Here is a 22,981-nt window from a genome sequence, read left to right on the forward strand (position 1 = left end):
ATCCTAAAGAATTCAAGCAATAGTCAGATATACAATAGAAGTTCACAAAATGTGCATTTTCTATATTAAAGAATATAATTTCTTTCAACATAAAATTTGCCAATAGAATTAAATTAGCAGCTTAAATTATATGCAGGCCTCTAAATTAGATCAGATTGAGAAAAACAATAATCTGTACCAATAATATGAACATAAAGGAGGCATAAGCAATAGTTACCTACATGTTTCTTCAGGCATTCCAGTATTTTTCTTCATGTATTTTTGACCATCTACTTCTTGTTTCTTTTTATTATAAAATATTTCTAAACAAGCTAGATGCTAAGGTGTCTTAAAAAATCTACTACACTTTTTTTTTTTTTTGAAATATAGAGATTTTTTAATCTAAACAACAAAAGATCTCAGGAGCTTGAGGGTTTAATTCAAATTTTAAAAAAGTAAAGAAAAGAACTAACATACAAGCAAAATAAAATGTTCATAACACTGAATTCAAAGGTAATTCTAAAGTGGTTAAAAATCAGTTTTCTCATTTTATTATTTGTATTATGAAAACTGATTTCATGTGCGCATAACAATATAGAGTATCAATTTAGGCTGACCTTGGTTGGCATTTGCACCCTGAGGCAAAGCATTGGTTAAATTGGGCAGCTCATTTCCATGGTTTCCATCTTCCCAGGGACAAACATCAACACTGTTCCATTTTTTTAGCTGTTTTAGCCAACTGGCCTTCTGCTCCAACTTGCAATGGGGATTTAACACTATACACATCCACAGGGCCCCTGGAATATTTAAAAATAAAAATTTAAACACATGAAATTTTAAAATAACAAATTTAAAACCACTTCTGAAATAGACACAGTATAACATTTCTTTTAGACACTTCCTGAAATCAATATGTTTTAATAGACAGAAAGGCAGTCAGAGATCCTCACTGAACCAGAGGTTCAAATAGCTAAAATTCAAATATCCTAAAGATTAAATATAATTTGCTAATTAAGTTTATAAAAGAAATTTACAACTCAAATCCTGAATTAAAAAATCCTACACATTTTCTAAATCTATGTACAAAAAGGAAACATTATTTAATGCAAGTCTTCAAAATTTAAAAAACAAATAAAAAAACCTGAAGGACACACACATCTATCTTTCTTCATTTTAATTTTTTTTTGCAATTTCCTCAATTCAGATATAACATAGCAACTTTAAATTTCCCATTTTCTTGCTTTAATAGATACAGAGAAGTCTATACACACACATATAAAGTATGAATGGTACTGTGCAAATCAAATAAAACATAATGTCCACGTTCAAAAAATTAAATCAAGAACTTTTATTTATATCAACAAAAATAATTAAATCATTTTTTGAGATATTAAAGCAGATTTTGCAGAAAAGCACATTATTTAATTCATAATTTCAGTAATTAAGGGAAGAAATTACAAAGGAATGCTTTACATTCTCTTAAAAAAAATTCAAGGAAATATAACCTACACTGACAATTTCACATGTATCATGACTACAGAATCTGCATTGCTAGGTCTGCAAAGCATGTCAAACAAGTATACTAGGATCTGTAGCAGCAGCTCTTAGAGAAGAGAGAGAGAGGGAGGGAAGAAGTAAGGGAGAGAGAAAAAGAGAGAGAGAGAGAGAGAGAGAGAGAGAGAGAGAGAGAGAGAGAGAGAGAGAGAGAGAGAGAGAGAGAGAGAGAAAGTGTGTGTGTGTGTGTGTGTGTGTGTCTATATGTCTATTTGTCTACATATTTGTAGGGAAGTAAAGTAGAATGAGTGCATTAAGGAGGAAGTAACTATAAGAGATCTATTTTAATGAAGAGTTTCTTCATGTCAATACTGAAAAATTTTAACAGCTAAAGGTTACCAATCACTTTACACAAATCATTCCACTTGTTGCTCACAACTCTATGAACATAAATGTTATTGTATCCAATTGACAAATGAGGATGGTGAGGGGCTCAGAAGGATAAAGTCGCAAAGTTAATATATGGCAGAAACAGAACTCAAATCTAGATCTTAAGACAAATCACTAAATCGTTTTGGAACTGTTTCATCATCTGCAAAATGGGAATGGCCTAAATGATTTCTAAGTCCCTTCTACAGATTTCTCACATGATTCTTGGTCCAATACTTTTTTCACTGTGGTATTTTTCACCTCACTTCATTTGTTCACAAGAACATATCTTGTTTGTACATTTATAATTTTCTCATGAATTTCTCCAAATTAAAACACCTTAAATAAAAATAGGGAATGATTCTGGGGAAATGACAGTCAGTAAATTTCAAGCTCTCTTGATTTCCCCTATAAATGGAACAAATTTTCACTTCATGGAGAACATAGACTCATGAAAAATCTATAAGACTTGGGGCAGAAAAGGGTCCTCCTGATACAATCCAAGAAATTCTGAAGAAAGACCACAGGCTGGGAATTAACCTGTCTGAAAGTGCAAACCCCTCCAAGCTAGCTCTTCAAACAAGTGGGGATTCCTGGGGCTGGCTGGGTGTGGCTGGAGCCTCAGCAGGAACCAGAGAAACTTTCACCTCACAGATTGTTTGTGGAGTGGGGGTCTGAGTCTGGGAAGACTGAGGGATCCTTGGCTGATTAGTAAAAAAAACAAAACAAAACAAATCAAAAAACTTCAAACCCAAAAAGTAACATGAAATGGCTCCCTGCCAAAAGAGAATATAAAGAACTCAAAAAAAGAATTTAAAAATCAAATGAAGGACATTAAGGAAAAATTAAAAAGAAAAAAAAAACATGCAAGAAAAACAAGATTATGGGGAAAAAATTAACCAACTAGATAAAGAGGTACAGTCACAAAGAGGAAAATAATTCTCTGAAAATTAGAATTGGGCAAGAGGAAGCCAGTGAAGCTATGAAGGAGACCAAGAAATAACAAAACATAAGGAATGAGAAAATAGAACAGAATGTGAAACATTTTATAAGAAAGACAACAAACTTGAAGAATAGATTAAGAAGAGAAAATATAAGAATAACTGGACTACAAGAAAGTTGTGACCAAAACAAGAATCATGACACAATAATGAAGGAAATAATACAAGAAAATTGTCCTAGACTGATAGAATATGATGGGAAAGTAGAAATAAAAATCCACCCATCACCACACCTCAAAGAAATCCTTTGTGGAAAACACACAGGAATATTTTTGAAACCCCCAAATCAACGATAAAATTTTGCAAGAAACAAGGAAAAAATGATTCAAATATGCTAGTGCTACAATTAGAATCATACAAGACTTAGCAGCAGCTACAATAAACGACCACAGGACCTGGAATCATATCTACTGACAATACAAAGAGCTAGACCTGCAGTCAAAAATATCATATCCAGCAAAATTATTTTTAATTTTAAATGAGAAAAAAATGGACATTCAACAAACTTGCAGATTTTCAGGTCTTTCTATCAACCAAACCCGAACTTAACAGAAAATGTAACATATATGTTATGTCAATATGAAAGATCAATTTTTAGGAATTTAACATGGACAAACTTTGTTAAATAAGGACAAATAATTTTTGTTTTTTACATGTAACAAAATAATTTTTGTTTTTTACATATGTGCATACATACATTATATGTTTAAGATTCATATCAACAACAGGATAGCCCAAAGAAAGATTGGCAGAATTAAGAGATCAATTTTTAGGAATTTAACATGGACAAATTTTGTTAAATAAGGACAAATAATTTTTGTTTCTTACATATGTGTATACATACATTATATGTTTAAGATTCATATCAACAACAGGATAGCCCAAAGAAAGATTGGAAGAATTAAGGTAAAAAGAGTAATAATATTATATAAATGAGGTGCAGAGGAAGAATAGACACAGAGGCATTGGGGGGGAGGAGGGCTCATAGTTCTGAACACCTACTCACAACTGAAATGGGTTCAATAGACAATACTACATATTTACCATGAAGAGTATAGTACCCTTCAAAATCTATAAAAAAATAAGGGGGGAGAGATTGGCAGATGGGGAAGCAAAGGGTAAGGGAAGAAGAAAAGGAAGGGATCCTTAGGCAGGGGGAGGGTTAAGTAATAGTAAGGCAAGTTACAGACAGGAATTTAATGAGTCAGTAGGGATAGGAAAGACGGGTGTGTATGAAATGTGTATATGTGTATATGTATATATCTACTTACATATACATAAATATATCTTTTCTTAACTGTAGCTTGCTTTAGGGTGGGGGAGGGATGAAAGGGAGAAAAAAGAATAAAGTAAATAAGGTGTGCAGTAGAGAATCAAAGAACAATTTACAAGGATGTAAAGAAAAATGGACATTTTGGCTAAGAAATAGACTAGTTGATCAGTGGCATAGGTTAGGTTCACAGGGCAAGATAGTGAATAAAAATAGCAATCTAGTGTTTGACAAACCCAAAGATCCCAAATTTTGGGATAAGAATTCATTATTTGACAAAAACTGCTGGGAAAACTGGAAATTAGTATGGCAGAAACTAGACATGGACCCACATTTAACACCACATACTTAGATCAAACTGGGTCCAAGATTTAGGCATAAAGAATGAAATCATAAATAAATTGGAGGAACATGGGATGGTTTACCTCTCAGACTTGTGGAGGAGGAAGGAGTTTGTGTCCAAGGAAGAACTAGAGACCATTATTGATCACAAAATAGAAAATTTTGATTACACCAAATTAAAAAGTTTCTGTACAAACACAACTAATGCAAACAAGATTAGAAGGGAAGTAACAAATTGGGAAAACATTTTTACAGTTAAAGGTTCTGATAAAGGCCTCATCTCCAAAATATACAGAAAATTGACTTTAATTTATAAGAAATCAAGCCATTCTCCAATTGATAAATGGTCAAAGGATATGAACAGACAATTTTCAGATGATGAAATTAAAACTATTTCCACTCATATGAAAGTGTTCCAAATCACTATTGATCAGAGAAATGCAAATTAAGACAACTCTGAGATACCACTACACACCTGTCAGATTGGCTAAGATGACAGGAACAAATAACGATGAATGTTGGAGGGGCTGTGGGAAAAGTGGGACACTGATGCATTGTTGGTGGAGTTGTGAAAGAATCCAACCATTCTGGAGAGCAATCTGGAATTATGCCCCAAAAGTTATCAAAATGTGCATACCCTTTGACCCAGCCATACTACTACTGGGCTTATATCCCAAGGAAATACTAAAGAAGGGAAAGGGACCTGTATGTGCCAAAATGTTTGTGGCAGCCCTTTTCATAGTGGCTAGAAGCTGGAAGATGAATGGATGCCCATCAAATGGAGAATGGTTGGGTAAATTATGAATGTTATGGAATATTATTGTTCTGTAAGAAATGACCAACAGGAGAAATACAGAGAGGCTTGGAGAGACTTACATCAACTGATGCTAAGTGAAACGAGCAGAACCAGAAGATCACTATACACTTCAACAATGATACTGTACGAGGATGTATGCTGATGGAAGTGGATATCTTCAACATAGAGAAGAGCTAATCCAAATCCAATTGATTAATGATGGACAGAATCAGCTACATCCAGAAAAGGAACACTGGGAAATGAGTGTAAACTGTTATTTTTACTTTCTGAATCCAATTCTTCCTGTGCAACAAGAAATTCGGTTCTACATACATATATTGTATCTAGAATATACTGTAATATATTTAACATGTACAAGACTGCCTGCCATCTGGGGGAGGGGGTTGGGGGAGGAAGGGAAAAAAATCTGAATAGAAGTAAGTGCAAGGGATAATGTTGTAAAAAATTACCCATGCATATGTACTGTCAAAAAAAAAGTTATAATTATAAAATAAAATACAAATTAAATAAAAAAATAAAAAAAAAGAAAAAAATGGACATTCATGAAAATAATTTCTTCTACTAATACATAAACTTTCTTGATCTGGGAATTTATTGTTATATATTTTGGATCCCTCCTGATGTTCTGCTGGGCCCATGACAACGTTCTTTTCTTTTTGCATTTCTTTTCTATTTTTCTTTTTATTTTACTCTATTTTTTCAAATAAAATAAAATTTCTTCAAAATAAGGAAAGCTGAACTAGATCTAGAACACCTTCTCCAATCATCTATCTTATTGCAACTTTTATTACCTAAATGTTAATATTTTGCAACAACTTTTTCTCTAAGTGTTTCTGGCAAAAAGTTTAGACTGGTGGCATTCCATGATCCCAGGTATGAAAGTTATTTCTGAAGAATCACTTCATGAGCCAATAAAAACTGAGTGGGGAACTATCAAATTCTTCTAACTCCTTCTCCTACACTAAAAGGCAGACAAATCAACTTAACTGTATCCTGCTACAACAGTGAAGTATGAATTAAAATGATTACCTAAAAGGTCTATAAACTCAAAGTCACACATTTTTTGCCATACGAGCCCATGTACAAAATAATGCAAAAGTTCAGCAAGAATTGTTTTAAAAGATTTAAGGAAACATAATAAAAACTATCAAAACATGACAGTATTTATATAAAAAATAATATACAGATCAAGACAAAAACTACCATTATTGCGAACCAGACTATAATTGTCCAAATATTACAAGATTTCATTTTAAGGCTTTAGGGAAAAAAGAAATCAAACTTCAAAGGCATAGCACTCAGTGTTTAAACATGTATATCTTATCACATGATTCTCCACTAAGAAATTTTATCATGAGTCTACTTGTCTCCACTGAGCACATTATGAGACATTAAAATCAAAGGGTTTCATTGGGGAGTGGAAGAACACAGCTCCCTAAGCTGGACAGGATGAGGATCTTCACACTGTTCTGCAGGGACAGCTAAGTGTACTAAATAACCCCAATTGGCTTGTAGGATTCTGTTTGGCAGGTAGGATTCTGGAAATAATATAGCATAGTATATTCTACTTAGTAGGCACTCAATAAATGAAAGATTAAAAACCAGTATTATAGATGGAGGAGATTCTAGATCTAGTTCCCCAATCTGCTTCACATGTATACCTTAACAGCAATGTGGTAAAGGTCAAAATAAATGATAGATATAAAATGCTTTGCATAGCATTTTAAAGAATGTAAAGAAACTATAAATATATACTTATAAAATACAAAGAAATAAAAAGAATAAACATAAAGAAAGACTATAAAGAAATATCTGCTGCTAATATTACAGTTCACTGCTAATTTAATGACACTGAAGAATTGGACCTTGGACAAATATTTAAGGGTTCATTCCTCACCTATAGTATAAGCCCCATCTAACTTAACAGTTTTTGAACCAACTCTACACTGTAAGATTCATGCATATTAGTATATGCTTCATTAAGAATAAAATGTTTAATATAGGAAAATAATTTTTTATCCAAAGGGTTTTAGCTTAACATATTATAAATCAAATGTTAAATCAATAAACCAACAAATTTTGTGAAATGCATATTTATGAAGAATGTATGTAAAATTAAATTTTCAAGCTGGAAGACAGATCACCATAATCTATCCTCCCTCATTTTCTAAATGAGAAACAAAAACAAAAACAAAAAACTGAGGCTCCAAGAAGATAAAGTTAACTTCTTAAGGTCCTTTGATCCCAAATTCAAATTTCTTTCCACTATAAGATCTCATTTGATAAAACCTATCTGAAATGTCAAAAGGGCTCAATATTTAAAGAAAATCCACATTCAACCACATTGTAATTTTATTGTTTTTACAAAGTGAAATTAAGATTTAACAATAATTTCTATTATCATGCACATATTTACTTCTTAAATTAAGACATACTTGTATTATTTCTATTTTTAAAATGTATTCATAGACCAAATAAGGCAGAATCATGGCAAGTGAATAATTTTGATTACATGACATTAAAAAGCTTTTGCACAAACAAAACGAATACAACCAAAATTAGAAGAAAAACAGGAAATTGTGAAAAAAATTACAGCAAGTTTCTTTGACCTATCCTCATTTCTCAAATGTATAGGGAATTGAGCCAAATTTATAAAAATATGATCCAAGGATATGAAACAGGAAATTTTCAGAAGAAACTGAAACTATCAATAGTCACATGAAAATATTCTCTAAGTTACTACTGATTAGAGAAATACAAATTTAAAAAAACACCACAGATCCATGATGAAAAATGCTTTTCATTTCCAGAGAAAGAACTGATGAACTCTGAACATACATTGAAGCATACGTTTTATTTTTTTAAGCCTCTCTTAGCCCTAGGCTAGTCCTTAAATAGCACATTAGAGAGGCATAAAAACTTTTTGTTTTTATGTATGTGTGTTCCTTTTGCAACATGGCTAACATGGTAATATATTTTGTATTTTTCAACATGTATAAACAAAATGCTTGTTTTCTCAATGGGTAGAGGAACTCAAAATTTAAAAAAACCCTAATGTTAATTTTTAAAATTGGTAAATGGAAAATATTTAACAAAATAAAAATGATTTTAAAAAACATATTCATACTTAATTTTGACCCAACACTTAGTAACCAACAAAGTCAAATGTTTCTCTCAACTTCAAAAACATTCAGATAAATTATTAATCTGGTTCAACTCTACATTTTAGAGGTATGAAAACAGGTTCGAGGGTTAGTTCTTGCTTTAAATCCCACAACAACTCAGGGACAGAATGGAGACTGAATCTGGATTTATGGGCAATCAATACAGTATTCTATGATAACGATCTCTAAAACTTCATGGTTGTGTACCTCTAATGATAAATATTTTGAGAATGCACCTACCTCCTCTATTTTGAGAATGTAACTTTTATTTGTAAATTACATTACAGACACATACTACTGTATTAGGTAGTTAGATGGCACAATGAATAGAATGAGCCTAGAAGAATAAGATCTGAATTCAAATTCAGCCTCAAGATACTTACTAGTTATGAGACTGGGCAAGTCACTTGAAGCAGTCAGCTATCCTGTTTGCCTCCATTTCATTTGTAAAATGAGTTGGAGAAAATATTAAACCATTCCATTATCTCTGCCAAGAAAACCCCACATGGGGTCAGATAAAACTGAAACAACTGAAGAACAACTAAAATTGCTGTACTAATTGTGTAATTATGAAATCTAATCAGAAAAAGAAAAAATAAAGGACAAAATATCTGATCCTAGCAGCACAAGACACTGGAATTTATTGAGTGGGAGTGGTAAATCACATTGGTATCCATATGGAAGATGAATGGGGAAAGGAGAGAGATTTGATACAGGAAAACCAATTTGGAGACTAGGGAATATGCAAAAAAGTGATGAAATCCTGAAATAGGGTAATATCTGTTAAAGTAAATAAAAGGGAACAGATGTGAGAAATTTAGAAATAAAAATTGAGATATGGCAACTGATATGATCTGTGAGATGAAGGAGAGGAAGGAATAGAAGATAACTCAAGACTGAATCTGAATGACTGGAAGGACAATATTTTAATGGGGAAGTTTGGCAGATGGGTGATTTAGGCTTGGGAGAGGGGAGAATAATGTAAAGACATCTGTGATACATCAATTCTGCCCTATCAATGCTTATCCCACATGATTCAATCTGACTTCCCTACATCCAAATGAAAAGGGGAAAGATCAGACATATTAGTATAGGGCCTGCCCAATAAGGGCTCAGGAGCAGAATTTTCCCAAATGGCCCTTGCTGTTGTGGGTTCTGGACTGTAGTTAGTTAAAAGTACGCCAAGAGGCCAAAACCTAAGCTCAGAAATGAAGAGACTGTACAACAGAAGGTACAATGGAGATACATTAGAGGATAAAGATAGGTATGACCCTACCAGCTCCAGCTCTTAATTATTAGTTAAAAAGTCTTATTGCTCAGGTCCACTAATGTGCTATTTAAGGACTAGCCTACGGCTCAGAGAGGCTTAAAATCAGATTGACCACAAAGTCTTTTGGTCATACCAATTCTCAAATATCATCTTAGTTGTAGAAATGTTGCAATATGTATCACTAGAAGAGCTATAGCCAGGAAATCATGGATCCTTGACATGTTGAAGGAATTGTTAATAGAAATCTCCTGCTCTTGGATAGGCCGAGCGAATATAATTAAGATGACAATACTCCCTAAACTAATCTATTTATTTAATGCTATACCAATCAGACTTCCAAGAAACTATTTTAATAACCTAGAAAAAATAACAACAGAATTCATATGGAACAACAAAAGGTTGAGAATTTCAAGGGAAGTAATGAAAAAAAAAAAATTAAGTGAAGGTGGTCTAGCTGTACCTGATCTAGAACTGTATTGTAAAGCAACAGTCACCAAAACCATTTGGTATTGGCTAAGAAATAGACTAGTTGATCAGTGGCATAGGTTAGGTTCACAGGGCAAGATAGTGAATAAAAATAGCAATCTAGTGTTTGACAAACCCAAAGATCCCAAATTTTGGGATAAGAATTCATTATTTGACAAAAACTGCTGGGAAAACTGGAAATTAGTATGGCAGAAACTAGACATGGACCCACATTTAACACCACATACTAAGATTAGATCAAAATGGGTCCAAGATTTAGGCATAAAGAATGAAATCATAAATAAATTGGAGGAACATGGGATGGTTTACTTCTCAGACTTGTGGAGGAGGAAGGAGTTTGTATCCAAGGAAGAACTAGAGACCATTATTGATCACAAAATAGAAAATTTTGATTACACCAAATTAAAAAGTTTCTGCACAAACAAAACTAATGCAAACAAGATTAGAAGGGAAGTAACAAATTGGGAAAACATTTTTACAGTTAAAGGTTCTGATAAAGGCCTCATCTCCAAAATATACAGAAAATTGACTTTAATTTATAAGAAATCAAGCCATTCTCCAATTGATAAATGGTCAAAGGATATGAACAGACAATTTTCAGATGATGAAATTAAAACTATTTCCACTCATATGAAAGAGTGTTCCAAATCACTATTGATGAGAATGATGAGAAATGCAAATTAAGACAACTCTGAGATACCACTACACACCTGTCAGATTGGCTAAGATGACAGGAACAAATAATGATGAATGTTGGAGGGGCTGTGGGAAAAGTGGGACACTGATGCATTGTTGGTGGAGTTGTGAAAGAATCCAACCATTCTGGAGAGCAATCTGGAATTATGCCCCAAAAGTTATCAAAATGTGCATACCCTTTGACCCAGTCATACTACTACTGGGCTTATATCCCAAGGAAATACTAAAGAAGGGAAAGGGACCTGTATGTGCCAAAATGTTTGTGGCAGCCCTTTTCATAGTGGCTAGAAGCTGGAAGATGAATGGATGCCCATCAATTGGAGAATGGTTGGGTAAATTATGGTATATGAATGTTATGGAATATTATTGTTCTGTAAGAAATGATCAACAGGAGAAATACAGAGAGGCTTGGAGAGACTTACATCAACTGATGCTAAGTGAAACGAGCAGAACCAGAAGATCACTATACACTTCAACAATGATACTGTACGAGGATGTATGCTGATGGAAGTGGATATCTTCAACATAGAGAAGAGCTAATCCAAATCCAATTGATTAATGATGGACAGAATCAGCTACATCCAGAAAAGGAACACTGGGAAATGAGTGTAAACTGTTATTTTTACTTTCTGAATCCAATTCTTCCTGTGCAACAAGAAATTCGGTTCTACACACATATATTGTATCTAGAATATACTGTAATATATTTAACATGTATAAGACTGCCTGCCATCTGGGGGAGGGGGTTGGGGGAGGAAGGGAAAAAATCTGAACAGAAGTAAGTGTAAGGGATAATGTTGTAAAAAATTACCCATGCATATGTACTGTCAAAAAAAAAAGTTATAATTATAAAATTAAATAAAAATTAAAAAAAAAAAAAAGAAATCTCCTTAACCTTATAAACAATGTTAAGCCAGATTGAATTAAGTCCTTCTCAAAATTAATTCATGGCCAATACAGCACTAGTCTCATTATTTAAAAAAAATTTTTTTTGAAGATTTAACTCTTTCTAATGTGCTAGAGTCAGCAAAAATAATGTGCATCTTCCTATTTGCTCTAAATAGGGATAAAATAGGTCAATATCTTTTAAAACTATGTTAACTACTTCTCATGTTACTAAAGTATAAAAAATCCATTTCTCAATCCTGTCACAATAAGAACAACCTCATATTACCTTGAAAGGCAATGATACACTAATGTTGTAGGAATATGTTCTTAAACTCAGAAATCTTTTAATGCACACGAGAAATCAAGACCAATTGTTTACAAAGCTCAAACTAAAAAACATAAAGTATATACAAAATCTTTGAGCTTTGCTTCCTCCCTCCCCCATTTACTGACAGATAATACACGAGTCTTTTTTTTTTTAAACCATAAATTAAAAGAACAGATAAAAGCAACCAAAACATTAACTAGCAGTTTTGTGGTTAAATTTTAAGGTCAGAAGAAAAAGAGCCATCTTGATGGGTAGGGTGAACCAAGGCATAGTGGACAGAGTATTGGGCCAGGAATCAGGAAGATCTGTCAAATACCTGCTGTCTGAGTGACACTGGATTAAATTACTTAATATCTGTTTCAGTTTCCTCAAGGATAAAATGCAAATAATAATAGCATTTGCTTCTAGAATTGTTGTGAAGATCTAACAAGATAATATCTGTAATGAGCAGATTGTCTTGTCATCATCATCATTTCTACAACTATTAGCCAAAGACACAGCCGTTTATAACAATGCTAAATCTGTGTCATATGCACATCCAAGTTAGTTGAGTATTATTTCATTATTTACTTGATAAAATAAAACTATTAAATCAGTTGTGTTTTTGTACTTCCCAGAGTTCTTTCCCCTATGGGATGATATAGTTAGAAAATTTTTAAAATGCTGGAGAATGGCTATAGGCAGCTTACTATTATTTTATATAAATGTTGTATATATAAAGTTCTCTTCAAAAGGTCAAATGATACTCCCCTGCAGAGCCTTACTTTGAAAACAGAAATATTAATAATAAAATAAATATGGAAAAAAGTTAACAAGAATATTGTTTTTCCTTTCAATTTTTTTTAGCAGCATGAAAAATTAACTGGTCAAATAAAAATCACTTTTAATATTTCATGGCATACAACATAAACTAATTTTTTACATTTGCTTGTCTTTCACAAGTCTGAAAGGAGCCATAATTTTAAGTATAAAACAATTAGCTATTCCTCTAGGAAAGCTACAAAATGTTTCCATGCATCTGCAAATAGATAATCACTGACAAAATCAACTGCATGTAGAAATTGTAAAACTCTGTCTTTAATTACAGAATATAACTTATTAATATATACTAAATTAACTGTCTTCTGTAATATATTCAATCTATTATAATAAAATTTTATTTTTCTATGTAAGTCACACTGCATTTAGAAAATTATTTTTAAATTTGCTATCTAATCCATTGGTCTACAAAGTGGGAGCTAGAGAGCCAAGCACGTTGCTTGCAGAGTAGTTTGATCCTAAGGGGCATGTGATCAACATATTAGATGTCAAATCCCACCCTCTCTTATATCCAACCAAAGAGGCTTTTCTTTAGCATTCTGCCCTTTCCCTTCACTGGGAATCTAAATCTCTTCCTTTCTGAGTATCTATCTCTAAGGACAATAATAACCCAAATGCTATCAGGGCAACTGTAACTGTAATAAATTTCACTATCCCATAATTACCATTTCTCACCATATCACCTCCAGGTTATGACTCACATCTTTGGAAACTTTGTGCTCCAGGATAGTGACTGATGCTTGGAGTCTTTCTTTCCTCCTTTTCATACACATGCACATACACATACATATACATCCCGGGAATATATGTTCAAAAAATTTTTGGGGATCAAAAATAGTTACAAGACCTAGTCTTAATCTACAAAAAATAAATAAATAAATAAATAAAAATTAAAAAAAAAAAACTCTTATACAATTAAAAATAAATTAAATATTCTCAGATTGTGGGATCTCAGTGGCCATTAATCCAACTCTCATTTTGTTGCTAAATATTTAATCAAGATCACAAGCCCACTGCTTTCAGTGGGTCAAGAAATGTTTAAAAATAACACTGAGTGCATGGCCATCAGAATATGGAGAAAATATTAACTCATTTGACTATGGGACACTCTGTACTATATGTTTGTGTTTGTCAGAAAGCTTGGGCTTAATTAGAAAGCTTCATTCAACAGCAAATAATTGCAGTTTTTTTTTTGTTTTCTTATCTTAAAATTGAGCAAAAATCCACAATGAGATCTATTTAATATGAATAACAAAAGGGCATACAACAGGTGGCAAGGTGAAGGAATGTGAACTTTAGTATCCTGGGAGTAAGCACATTTCCCAAGTGTACTGCACTTGCTGCTTGATTAATTTGTCTCTATAAACTCTGTCATGGTTTAGACAACAAATGTGACTCCAAGGAAATGATCAGTCAAAAAGAATTAGCTTCCATGAGGAAGCTACACTTTCATGGATTTTTTGTCTTTTTGTAAACCAGGAAAATGAAATTTTCCATTTAGTTCCCTTTAGAAACAGCTAAAAAAAAATGACTATATTATTAAATTTCTGAAAACTGAATGAATCCTAGTGAACTTTAGCATCACAATGCACAATATCTATCACATCGTTTACTATCTTCTACAGGGAATGTTTTCTTAAATTTGTTGCCTTGTGAATTCTATTATAATCAGACACCCATGTAATACAAAAAAGAAAAAATAAAATATTACCAAAAAAGTGAAATGGCAGACACAAAGATTTTTCCTGCCTTAATTACTGTTAAATTATTATTTAACTTTTCATGCCTTATCACCCAACTTTATTTCAAGCTCTTTAATGACAGTGACAGTGTTTTACATAATACATGCAAAAATAGTTTATTTAACAAAACATCATATTTACCGTTTATTTTCAGAGGCAAGTTATAGTTATAATGATTTTTCTTTTATGTGGAACAGAGGTCTATATTTTTTAAAATGAGGGTAATCAGAAGCCCTACTAGAAAAAAGCTCCAATTTAAAAAGTTATTATAGAATATTGTGGACAAGGTAAATATTTCAATAGCATAATACCATAAAAACCCCAAGGAAGAAATACTTGCAGTGTTGTGTCAAAATGAAACCACAATTTTATTCATAAATGGATTTTCTTAATGTGCTGGGGTCTCTATAGTCTTCAGATAGAAGCTGATATGGGTACTGTGTTTTTTAAAGAACAGAATGTTTTATTTTGCTTTAATTCTTTCTATTACTGAATTAAACTCTGATGTATTGGTCTTGACAAGTGTTTCATGCTGATTGTACTATGTATGATAGTATAATCACTCCCTATGTTACTTCACACTGGCTGGCTGATTAATACAATAGATTACCTGCAGCACTGATGGCAGAGCAGAATCCCTGTCCTTGCTCATACTAAGGTAGGTAGGTAGGTATATATATATATATATATATATATATATATATATATATATATATATATATATGTGTGTGTGTGTGTGTGTGTGTGTGTGTGTGTGCGCGCATGTGTAAGTGTGCTCATGTGCATAATATGGGAAGTAGAGAGGAAGAGGGAGTCTAGGGAAGCAGAGTAGGGAGGAAAGAAGGAAAGAAATCATAAATGCATGCACTCACAAACATCTTTTTTTAATAGTTTTTATTTACCAGATATATGCATAAGTAATTTTACAGCAGTGACAATTGCCAAACCTTTTGTTCTAATTTTTCCTCTCCTCCCCCCCCCCGATGGCAGGTTGACCAATACATGTTACATATGTTAAAGCATAAATTAAATACAATATATGTGGTATAATGTTTTAAAAATGAGATATTAAGGCAGTAAGTGTTTAATAGATTATCTGGAGGTATGAGTAACATAGGGTTTAACATCTATGTGTACTCAGTTTTCTCTTATTAAATATCCTCCAGAAAAGGAGAAACAAGATATATTTAATCATATCTTTTAAAAAAAGAAAAAAATTATTTTCATATCTTGTTCAATTTTATTCAGGTATATCCAATCCTTGTTAATACTTCAAGGCATGTCACATGCAGGTTAGGATTTAACTTTTTCCACCTTCCTTTCCCTAATGAAGTTATTTCTCTTATATATATGCTCCCCATCTACATATACCCCAAACCGATGATCTTTGTCCCTGCCTCCTCTGTCTCCTTTGTTGGATTCCTGTGCATTTCCCCAGTCTTTGCATGTGCCCCTTTCCTCTCTAGTGTTCACACCTTGTGTATCTCTAGCTACCTCCATGATGCATGACTCCCAGATCTCTCTCTGGCCAGCCCTCTGACCTCTCATCTCTGTCTCCCCTATGGCCCACTTCTACTTGAATGTCTCAACTTAATTCACCAGTTCCACACCTCAGCTTACCAGCTTTTCCTTAGTACCTCCTCTTTTGCCTTCTGACACTGCTACTGTTAGTGGTGCCATCCTTCACAGTCTCTCATGTTGAAGTCTTGAGATTATATTAGGGACCAAATCTTGTTTAGTTCACCTTTCTATCCTCTCCCTTAGTATAAACCATCACTACCTCCTGCCTGAAACTGTCTCTTACTTAATCTTACTGCTTCCATTATATTTCTCTCCTGCTAATCTATGCATTAAGCCATTGTGGGAACCATCTTTTTTAATGTACAGTTCTGCTCAGGTCACTTCTTTGATTAAAAATCTTTAGTGACTCTACCCTCAAGTTTTGAACATATGCTATTCATAATTCTTTGCCTGGCATTCAAAGTTCTCCATAATATGATATCATACTTGCTACTGCTACAATTCTATCTCAAATACCTTTCTTCCATGTAGTCTATGCTCCAGTCAAATTCCTGTCCCCACATTTTAAACTCCTCGAAGGCAGATTTATCTTTGTTCCATTCCCCTGCTAGACTCCATCACAAGACAGGGCACATTGAAAGAGCTTAATAAATGTTGGATTAAATGCTTGCTTATCCCTCCTGGCTTGCTGTAGAAATTTACAAGCATGTCCCATAATAAATGGAGTTAAAAATCACTAATTTAAAATAGAAGTTTAATCACAATTCAGTATCACATAGGATCTGATGTCTGTTACAAAGATCAATTCAAAAGGGAAAGGGTAGAGGGGAGATTGAGAGACAGCTTATATATTGCATTCATTTCAATTACTTCTGGCAGTATATCACACATATAGAACTTGCAAAACTTCTAAGGCAGATGTAGCTGTTCCTAAATATATGAAAATCTTATGCATTATAGACAAATGAGGGCCAAAATTAGAAAGTGGTTTTTTTTCCCCTCTTTTTCTGAGGCTGGGGTTAAGTGACTTGCCCAGAGTCACACAGCTAGGAAGTGTTAAGTGTCTGAGACCACATTTGAACTCGGGTCCTCCTGAATTCAAGGCCCATACTCTATCCACTGCGCCACCTAGCTGCTCCAGTTAGAAAGTTTTGAAGTACATCCCCACCTTTTATCATGAAAATTTCCCTTTAAACATTAATTCAATGTTAAAAAAAAAAAAAAAAAAAAAAGCTTCCATCAAACTACATTAAGACAAACTTCAAGTTCATTCTAAAACTGATCTGTAACAAAAATATTTTATCATGTTTTCTCCTATTACATATAGATCTCCCAAGATATTCAGCAGTAGTTTTAAATAAATAATCTTTCTTTACATAAATCAACCTGCTCTTGGGGAAAAAAACAAACAAACAAACAAAAAACCCTACCTTTAAGGCTAATAACCAATCAATTGGTTTTATTTCATCAATCTCCTTTAGTTTTCACTTTTAATTATGACTGTTAACACTAGTTTCTTCTTGTGAAATCTAAGGAAATCAGGATTGTTAGGACAAGAAACTTTCTCACCCTAACTTAATATCTTATTATGTTTCTTTAAATTTTTTTCTTCCACAAACCCATAGCCTGATCTGATCTGAGTAACTTTTCTCATTGTTTTATCAACCCAAAATTAAGGGTAATATGAAAATAGGATTAACCTACCTTAATTTCTTGAGGGCATCTTAAGGCTTACTTGACAAAAAGTTGAAAGAGGAAAATAAAAAATTAAAGAAAAAGTGAATGAAAAAATATGAGTTGGAAAAGGAAAAGTTAATACACTACAAAGATGTATCTGTGACTCTTATCAGCCACTAATACTTAAAGTTAGAATATGACGTTGATTTCTTCTTAGTAAGCTAATCTATCACAAGCTGGCAAGTTTTATTTGCAAAATACTACAGTAAATGTAGTTTGGAACTGAACTATCTGGTATGTAATGGTTAAGAAAGATTCTCACTAGGGATTCACAGTTTTCTGCATTCAATTGGACTAGACATCAAAATTCTTTCCTAACCACAATGAAAAGATATATAACTAAATCAGATTTTCACAATAATGCAGTGGTAGCAAACCTTGAGAGTGCCTAAAACAAAGCCAACAAAGACCAAAACTGCATTTGGCCAATGGAAGTCAAAACTGTATTTGTTAAGGAATGCTAATACCAAATTTAATCATTACTTGTTTTATTCAAAGCCATAATAATGCTGCATTGATGAGAGATTAGAAAAAAGGCATCCTGTAATGCAGGGCTGGTTTAATATTAGGAAAACTATTAGTATAATTGACCATATTAATAATCAAATTAATAAAAAACATATGATCATCTCAATAGATGCAGAAAAAGCATTTGACAAAATCCAACATCCATTCCTACTAAAAACGCTTGAGAGTATAGGAATAAATGGATTATTCCTTAGAATAATCAGGAGCATATATTTACAACCATCAGTAAGCATAATATGCAATAGAAATAAACTGCAAACTTTCCCAGTAAGATCAGGAGTGAAACAAGGTTGCCCAGTATCACCATTACTTTCAATATAGTACTAGAAACGCTAGCCTCGGCAATAAGAGCAGAGAAAGAGATTCAAGGAATTAAGAGTAGGAAATGAGGAAATCAAACTATCACTCTTTGCAGATGACATGACGGTATACTTAGAGAACCCCAAAGACTCTGCTAAAAAGCTATTAGAAATAATTCAGAATTTTAGCAAAGTGGCAGGATACAAAATAAGTCTACATAAATCCTCAGCATTTTTATATATCACCAACAAAATGCAACAGCAGCAAGAGATACAAAGAGAAATTCCATTCCAAACAAATGTTGAGAGTATAAAGTATTTGGGAATCCATCTACCAAAGAATAGTCAGGAATTATATGAGAAAAATTACAAAACACTTGCCACAAAAATAAAGTCAGATTTAAATAATTGGAAAGACATTCAGTGCTCTTGGATAGGCCGAGCGAATATAATAAAGATGACAATACTCCCCGAACTAATCTATTTATTTAGTGCTATACCAATCAGACTCCCCAGAAACTATTTTAATGACCTAGAAAAAATAACAACAAAATTCATATGGAATTATAAAAGGTCGAGAATTGCAAGGGAACTAATGAAAAAAAACTCAGAGGAAGGTGGTCTAAGTGTACCTGATCTAAAGCTATATTATATAGCAGCAGTCACCAAAACCATTTGGTATTGGCTAAGAAATAGACCGGTCGATCAGTGGAACAGATTATTAGATACAAAGAACAAAAAAGGGTACATCTATAGCAATCTAGTTTTGGACAAACCCAAAGATACCAACATTAGGGATAAAAATTCATTATTTGGAAAAAGCTGTTGGGAAAACTGGAAATTAGTATGGCAGAAATTAGATATGGATCCACACTTAACACCATATACCAAGATAAGCTCAAAATGGGTCCATGACTTAGGCATAAAGAATGAGATAATAAATAGATTAGAGGAACAGAGAATAGTCTACCTCTCAGACCTGTGGAGGAGGAAGGAATTTATGACCAGAGGAGAACTAGAGATCATTATCGATCACAAAATAGAAGATTTTGATTACATCAAACTAAAAAGTTTCTGTACAAACAATACTAATGCAAACAAGATTAGAAGGGAAGTAACAAATTGGGAAAATATTTTTAAAGTTAAAGATTCTGACAAAGGTCTCATTTCCAAAATATATAGAGAACTGACCCTAATTTATAAGAAATCAAACCATTCTCCAATTGATAAATGGTCAAAGGATATGAACAGACAATTCTCAGATGATGAAATTGAAACTATATCCACTCATATGAAAGTGTTCCAAATCACTACTGATCAGAGAAATGCAAATTAAGACAACTCTGAGATACCACTACACACCTGTCAGATTGGCTAAGATGACAGGAACAAATAATGATGAATGTTGGAGGGGATGTGGGAAAACTGGGACACTGATACACTGTTGGTGGAGTTGTGAAAGAATCCAGCCATTCTGGAGAGCAATCTGGAATTATGCCCAAAAAGTTATCAAACTGTGCATATCTTTTGATCCAGCATTGCTACTATTGGGCTTATATCCCAAAGAAATACTGAGGAGGGGAAAGGGACCTGTATGTGCCAAAATGTTTGTGGCAGCTCTTTTTGTAGTAGCTAGAAACTGGAAGTTGAATGGATGTCCATCAATTGGAGAATGGTTGGGTAAATTATGGTATATGAAGGTTATGGAATATTATTGCTCTGTAAGAAATGACCAGCAGGAGGAATACAAAGAGGCTTGGAGAGACTTACATCAACTGATGCTGAGTGAAATGAATAGAACCAGAAGATCGCTGTACACTTCAATGTTGTATGAAGATGTATTCTGATGGAAGTGGATATCTTCAACATAAAGAAGATCCAACTCACTTCCAGTTGATCAATGATGGACAGAAATAACTACACCCAGAGAAGGAACACTGGGAAGTGAATGTAAATTGTTAGCACTACTGTCTATCTACCCAGGTTACTTATACCTCTGGAATCTAATACTTAGCATGCAACAAGAAAATGGTATTTACACACATATATTGTATCTAGGTTATATTGTAACATATGTAAAATGTATGGGACTGCCTATCATCAAGGGGAAGGAGTAGAGGGAGGGAGGGGATAATTTGGAAAAATGAATACAAGGGATAATAATATAAAAATAAATAAAAAAGAAAAAAAGGCATCCTGTGATACTGTAAAGTTTAAAAATAAGATGACTGGAAAAGGAGTATAAAAATAAAAGCAAAACATTCCTTTTTGTGCTCTCAATCATCTTTTTATCCTCCATTTTTCCAAAGGTAAATGGCACTGAAACAACACACGGTGCATATGAAAATTTGAAGATAATCTTATCTTTTATTAGAAATGAAAACTACAATGAAAACTATGCATAGTAATATACCCACTATAAGAAAATGCTAATTTTCTAGTTAAAAAAAAATTCAAGATTTCAAAGATTCCATGACTCATGCACAAAAAGTAACAGAAAGGAAATAAAAGCTTATAAATATGTCTTCCTGATTTCTTTCAAGGACTTATGAGTTTCTAATTTTCAAGACAAAATTAGTAAATGACCAAAATGAGCAATTTTTAGTGTTCAACCCCCAAAGACGTTGGGGATCTAATAGAATATACCTTATTTGGTTTTATATTTGATATAAAGGAGAAATTAAATAATAACCCCCTTTATAAAATGGATTCCATCTTAAGGGAGAAAAAAAATACACTTTGTAATGAAAGTCTGGTCTCTGAAAAGATTTCCCCTAAAGTGATATAGGCAGTCTTTGAATTAAGTAAATTTACCAAAATGGAGGAAATAATCAAAGTAATCAATGGCCTTCTCTTCCATCTACATCATTTCTCATTATCCTCCTACACTGATGTCCCTTCCTACAATCAAGCTAAATTGCTTGGTCTATTCTCACATGTTCATGTTATTATTTTTTTTGCCTGGAATCTCTGGTTCTCCCTTCTCTCCTTATCTATTTTAAAATTCATAACAAATTCAGTTAGTACAAGATTACTTTCCACTGATTTGCATTAATTTAATGTAAACTGTTTTGCAAGAGCATTCTTCTCTTGCTTCATATTTTTGCTTCGATCCTCTCTTCTTCCTCTTCCTTTACGCAAATGCCTAACAGAGGCCACTATAGAGAAAAAGACACTAGATAAGAGTCAGGAAATCTATCTAGGAAAGAAGAAGAAAGCCTACTATGTGCTGGACACTGTGCTAACTGCTTTAAAAATATCATCTCATTTAATATTCACAAAAGACCTGTTAGATAGTTACTTTTATTAGTCCTATTTTATAGTTGAGGAAACTAAAGCAAAGAGAGGTTAAATTAGCTGCCTGGGGTTAACATAGCTAGGAATTGTCTGAGACTGAACTTAAGTTTTACAAGCCCAAGGCTTTATCCACTTAGTTGCTAATAAGCAGTGTGGTCTTGGATTGAGTGTCTTAACTTATGAATCTCAATTTCCTCAGCTGTAAAATGAGAGGAATGACTCATTCTAGAAAATAAAGCTGATATAGATATGAGAGGACTGTGTTGCATTCTATGTAACTCATGTCTCCAGAGTGGGGGAAGGGGGGGCAAGAGGCCCAGCTAAGATGGCTGAGACAAAAGTTCAAAACTTTTAACTGAATGTAGGTTACTATTTATTTACCACATACTTTACAGAATTCAAGAGGCTCTGGAAATGTTTATATTCCCAAGTTCATTTCCATACTGTGAAGCCCAATTAGGCTCCTTGAATGACTGTCCTATATTGTAAGAATTCCTAAGCTACTTCATGTTTCTCAGATAATGGAAGTGGAACCATACCATATACTGCTTATAGCCCTTCCATCATCAAAATATCGAAGCTTGAGTCTCAACATAGCTAAGGCTTTCAAGAGTAGGAAGAAAGAGAGAGGGATATAATGTGTGGTGAAAAGAAAGAACTAATGATTCTGTCTTTAGGATCAAGTAGTTGATAATTTTTAAAATCCCAAGCAAAGATTTAAAAATTCAAATGTTTCCAAGTACCAAATTAATTTGACAATATGTAAAAAGATTTCTGACTCTAGGATCCTGTCCTACACAATCCCCTGCTTTACTCAGACTCCCTTCAACCCTCAGCCTCTGGCCCCTACCTAATTTCTCAGTTCTAAACTGGC

General features: G+C 33.2%; 1 protein-coding gene across 3 annotated transcripts in view; it reads right to left on the bottom strand.

The window, feature by feature from the left end:
• Positions 1-22,981, bottom strand: part of ZSWIM6 (zinc finger SWIM-type containing 6) — a 185,840-nt gene that overhangs the window by 18,138 nt on the left and 144,721 nt on the right. For all 3 annotated transcript variants that reach the window (XM_074282426.1, XM_074282428.1, XM_074282427.1), the window contains exon 5: positions 597-776. In XM_074282426.1, the coding sequence (XP_074138527.1) occupies positions 597-776 (180 nt within the window). The remainder of the gene's footprint in view (positions 1-596; positions 777-22,981) is intronic.

The sequence above is a fragment of the Sminthopsis crassicaudata genome, chromosome 1, assembly GCF_048593235.1.
Source record: "Sminthopsis crassicaudata isolate SCR6 chromosome 1, ASM4859323v1, whole genome shotgun sequence".
Classification (NCBI taxonomy): Eukaryota; Metazoa; Chordata; class Mammalia; order Dasyuromorphia; family Dasyuridae; genus Sminthopsis; species Sminthopsis crassicaudata.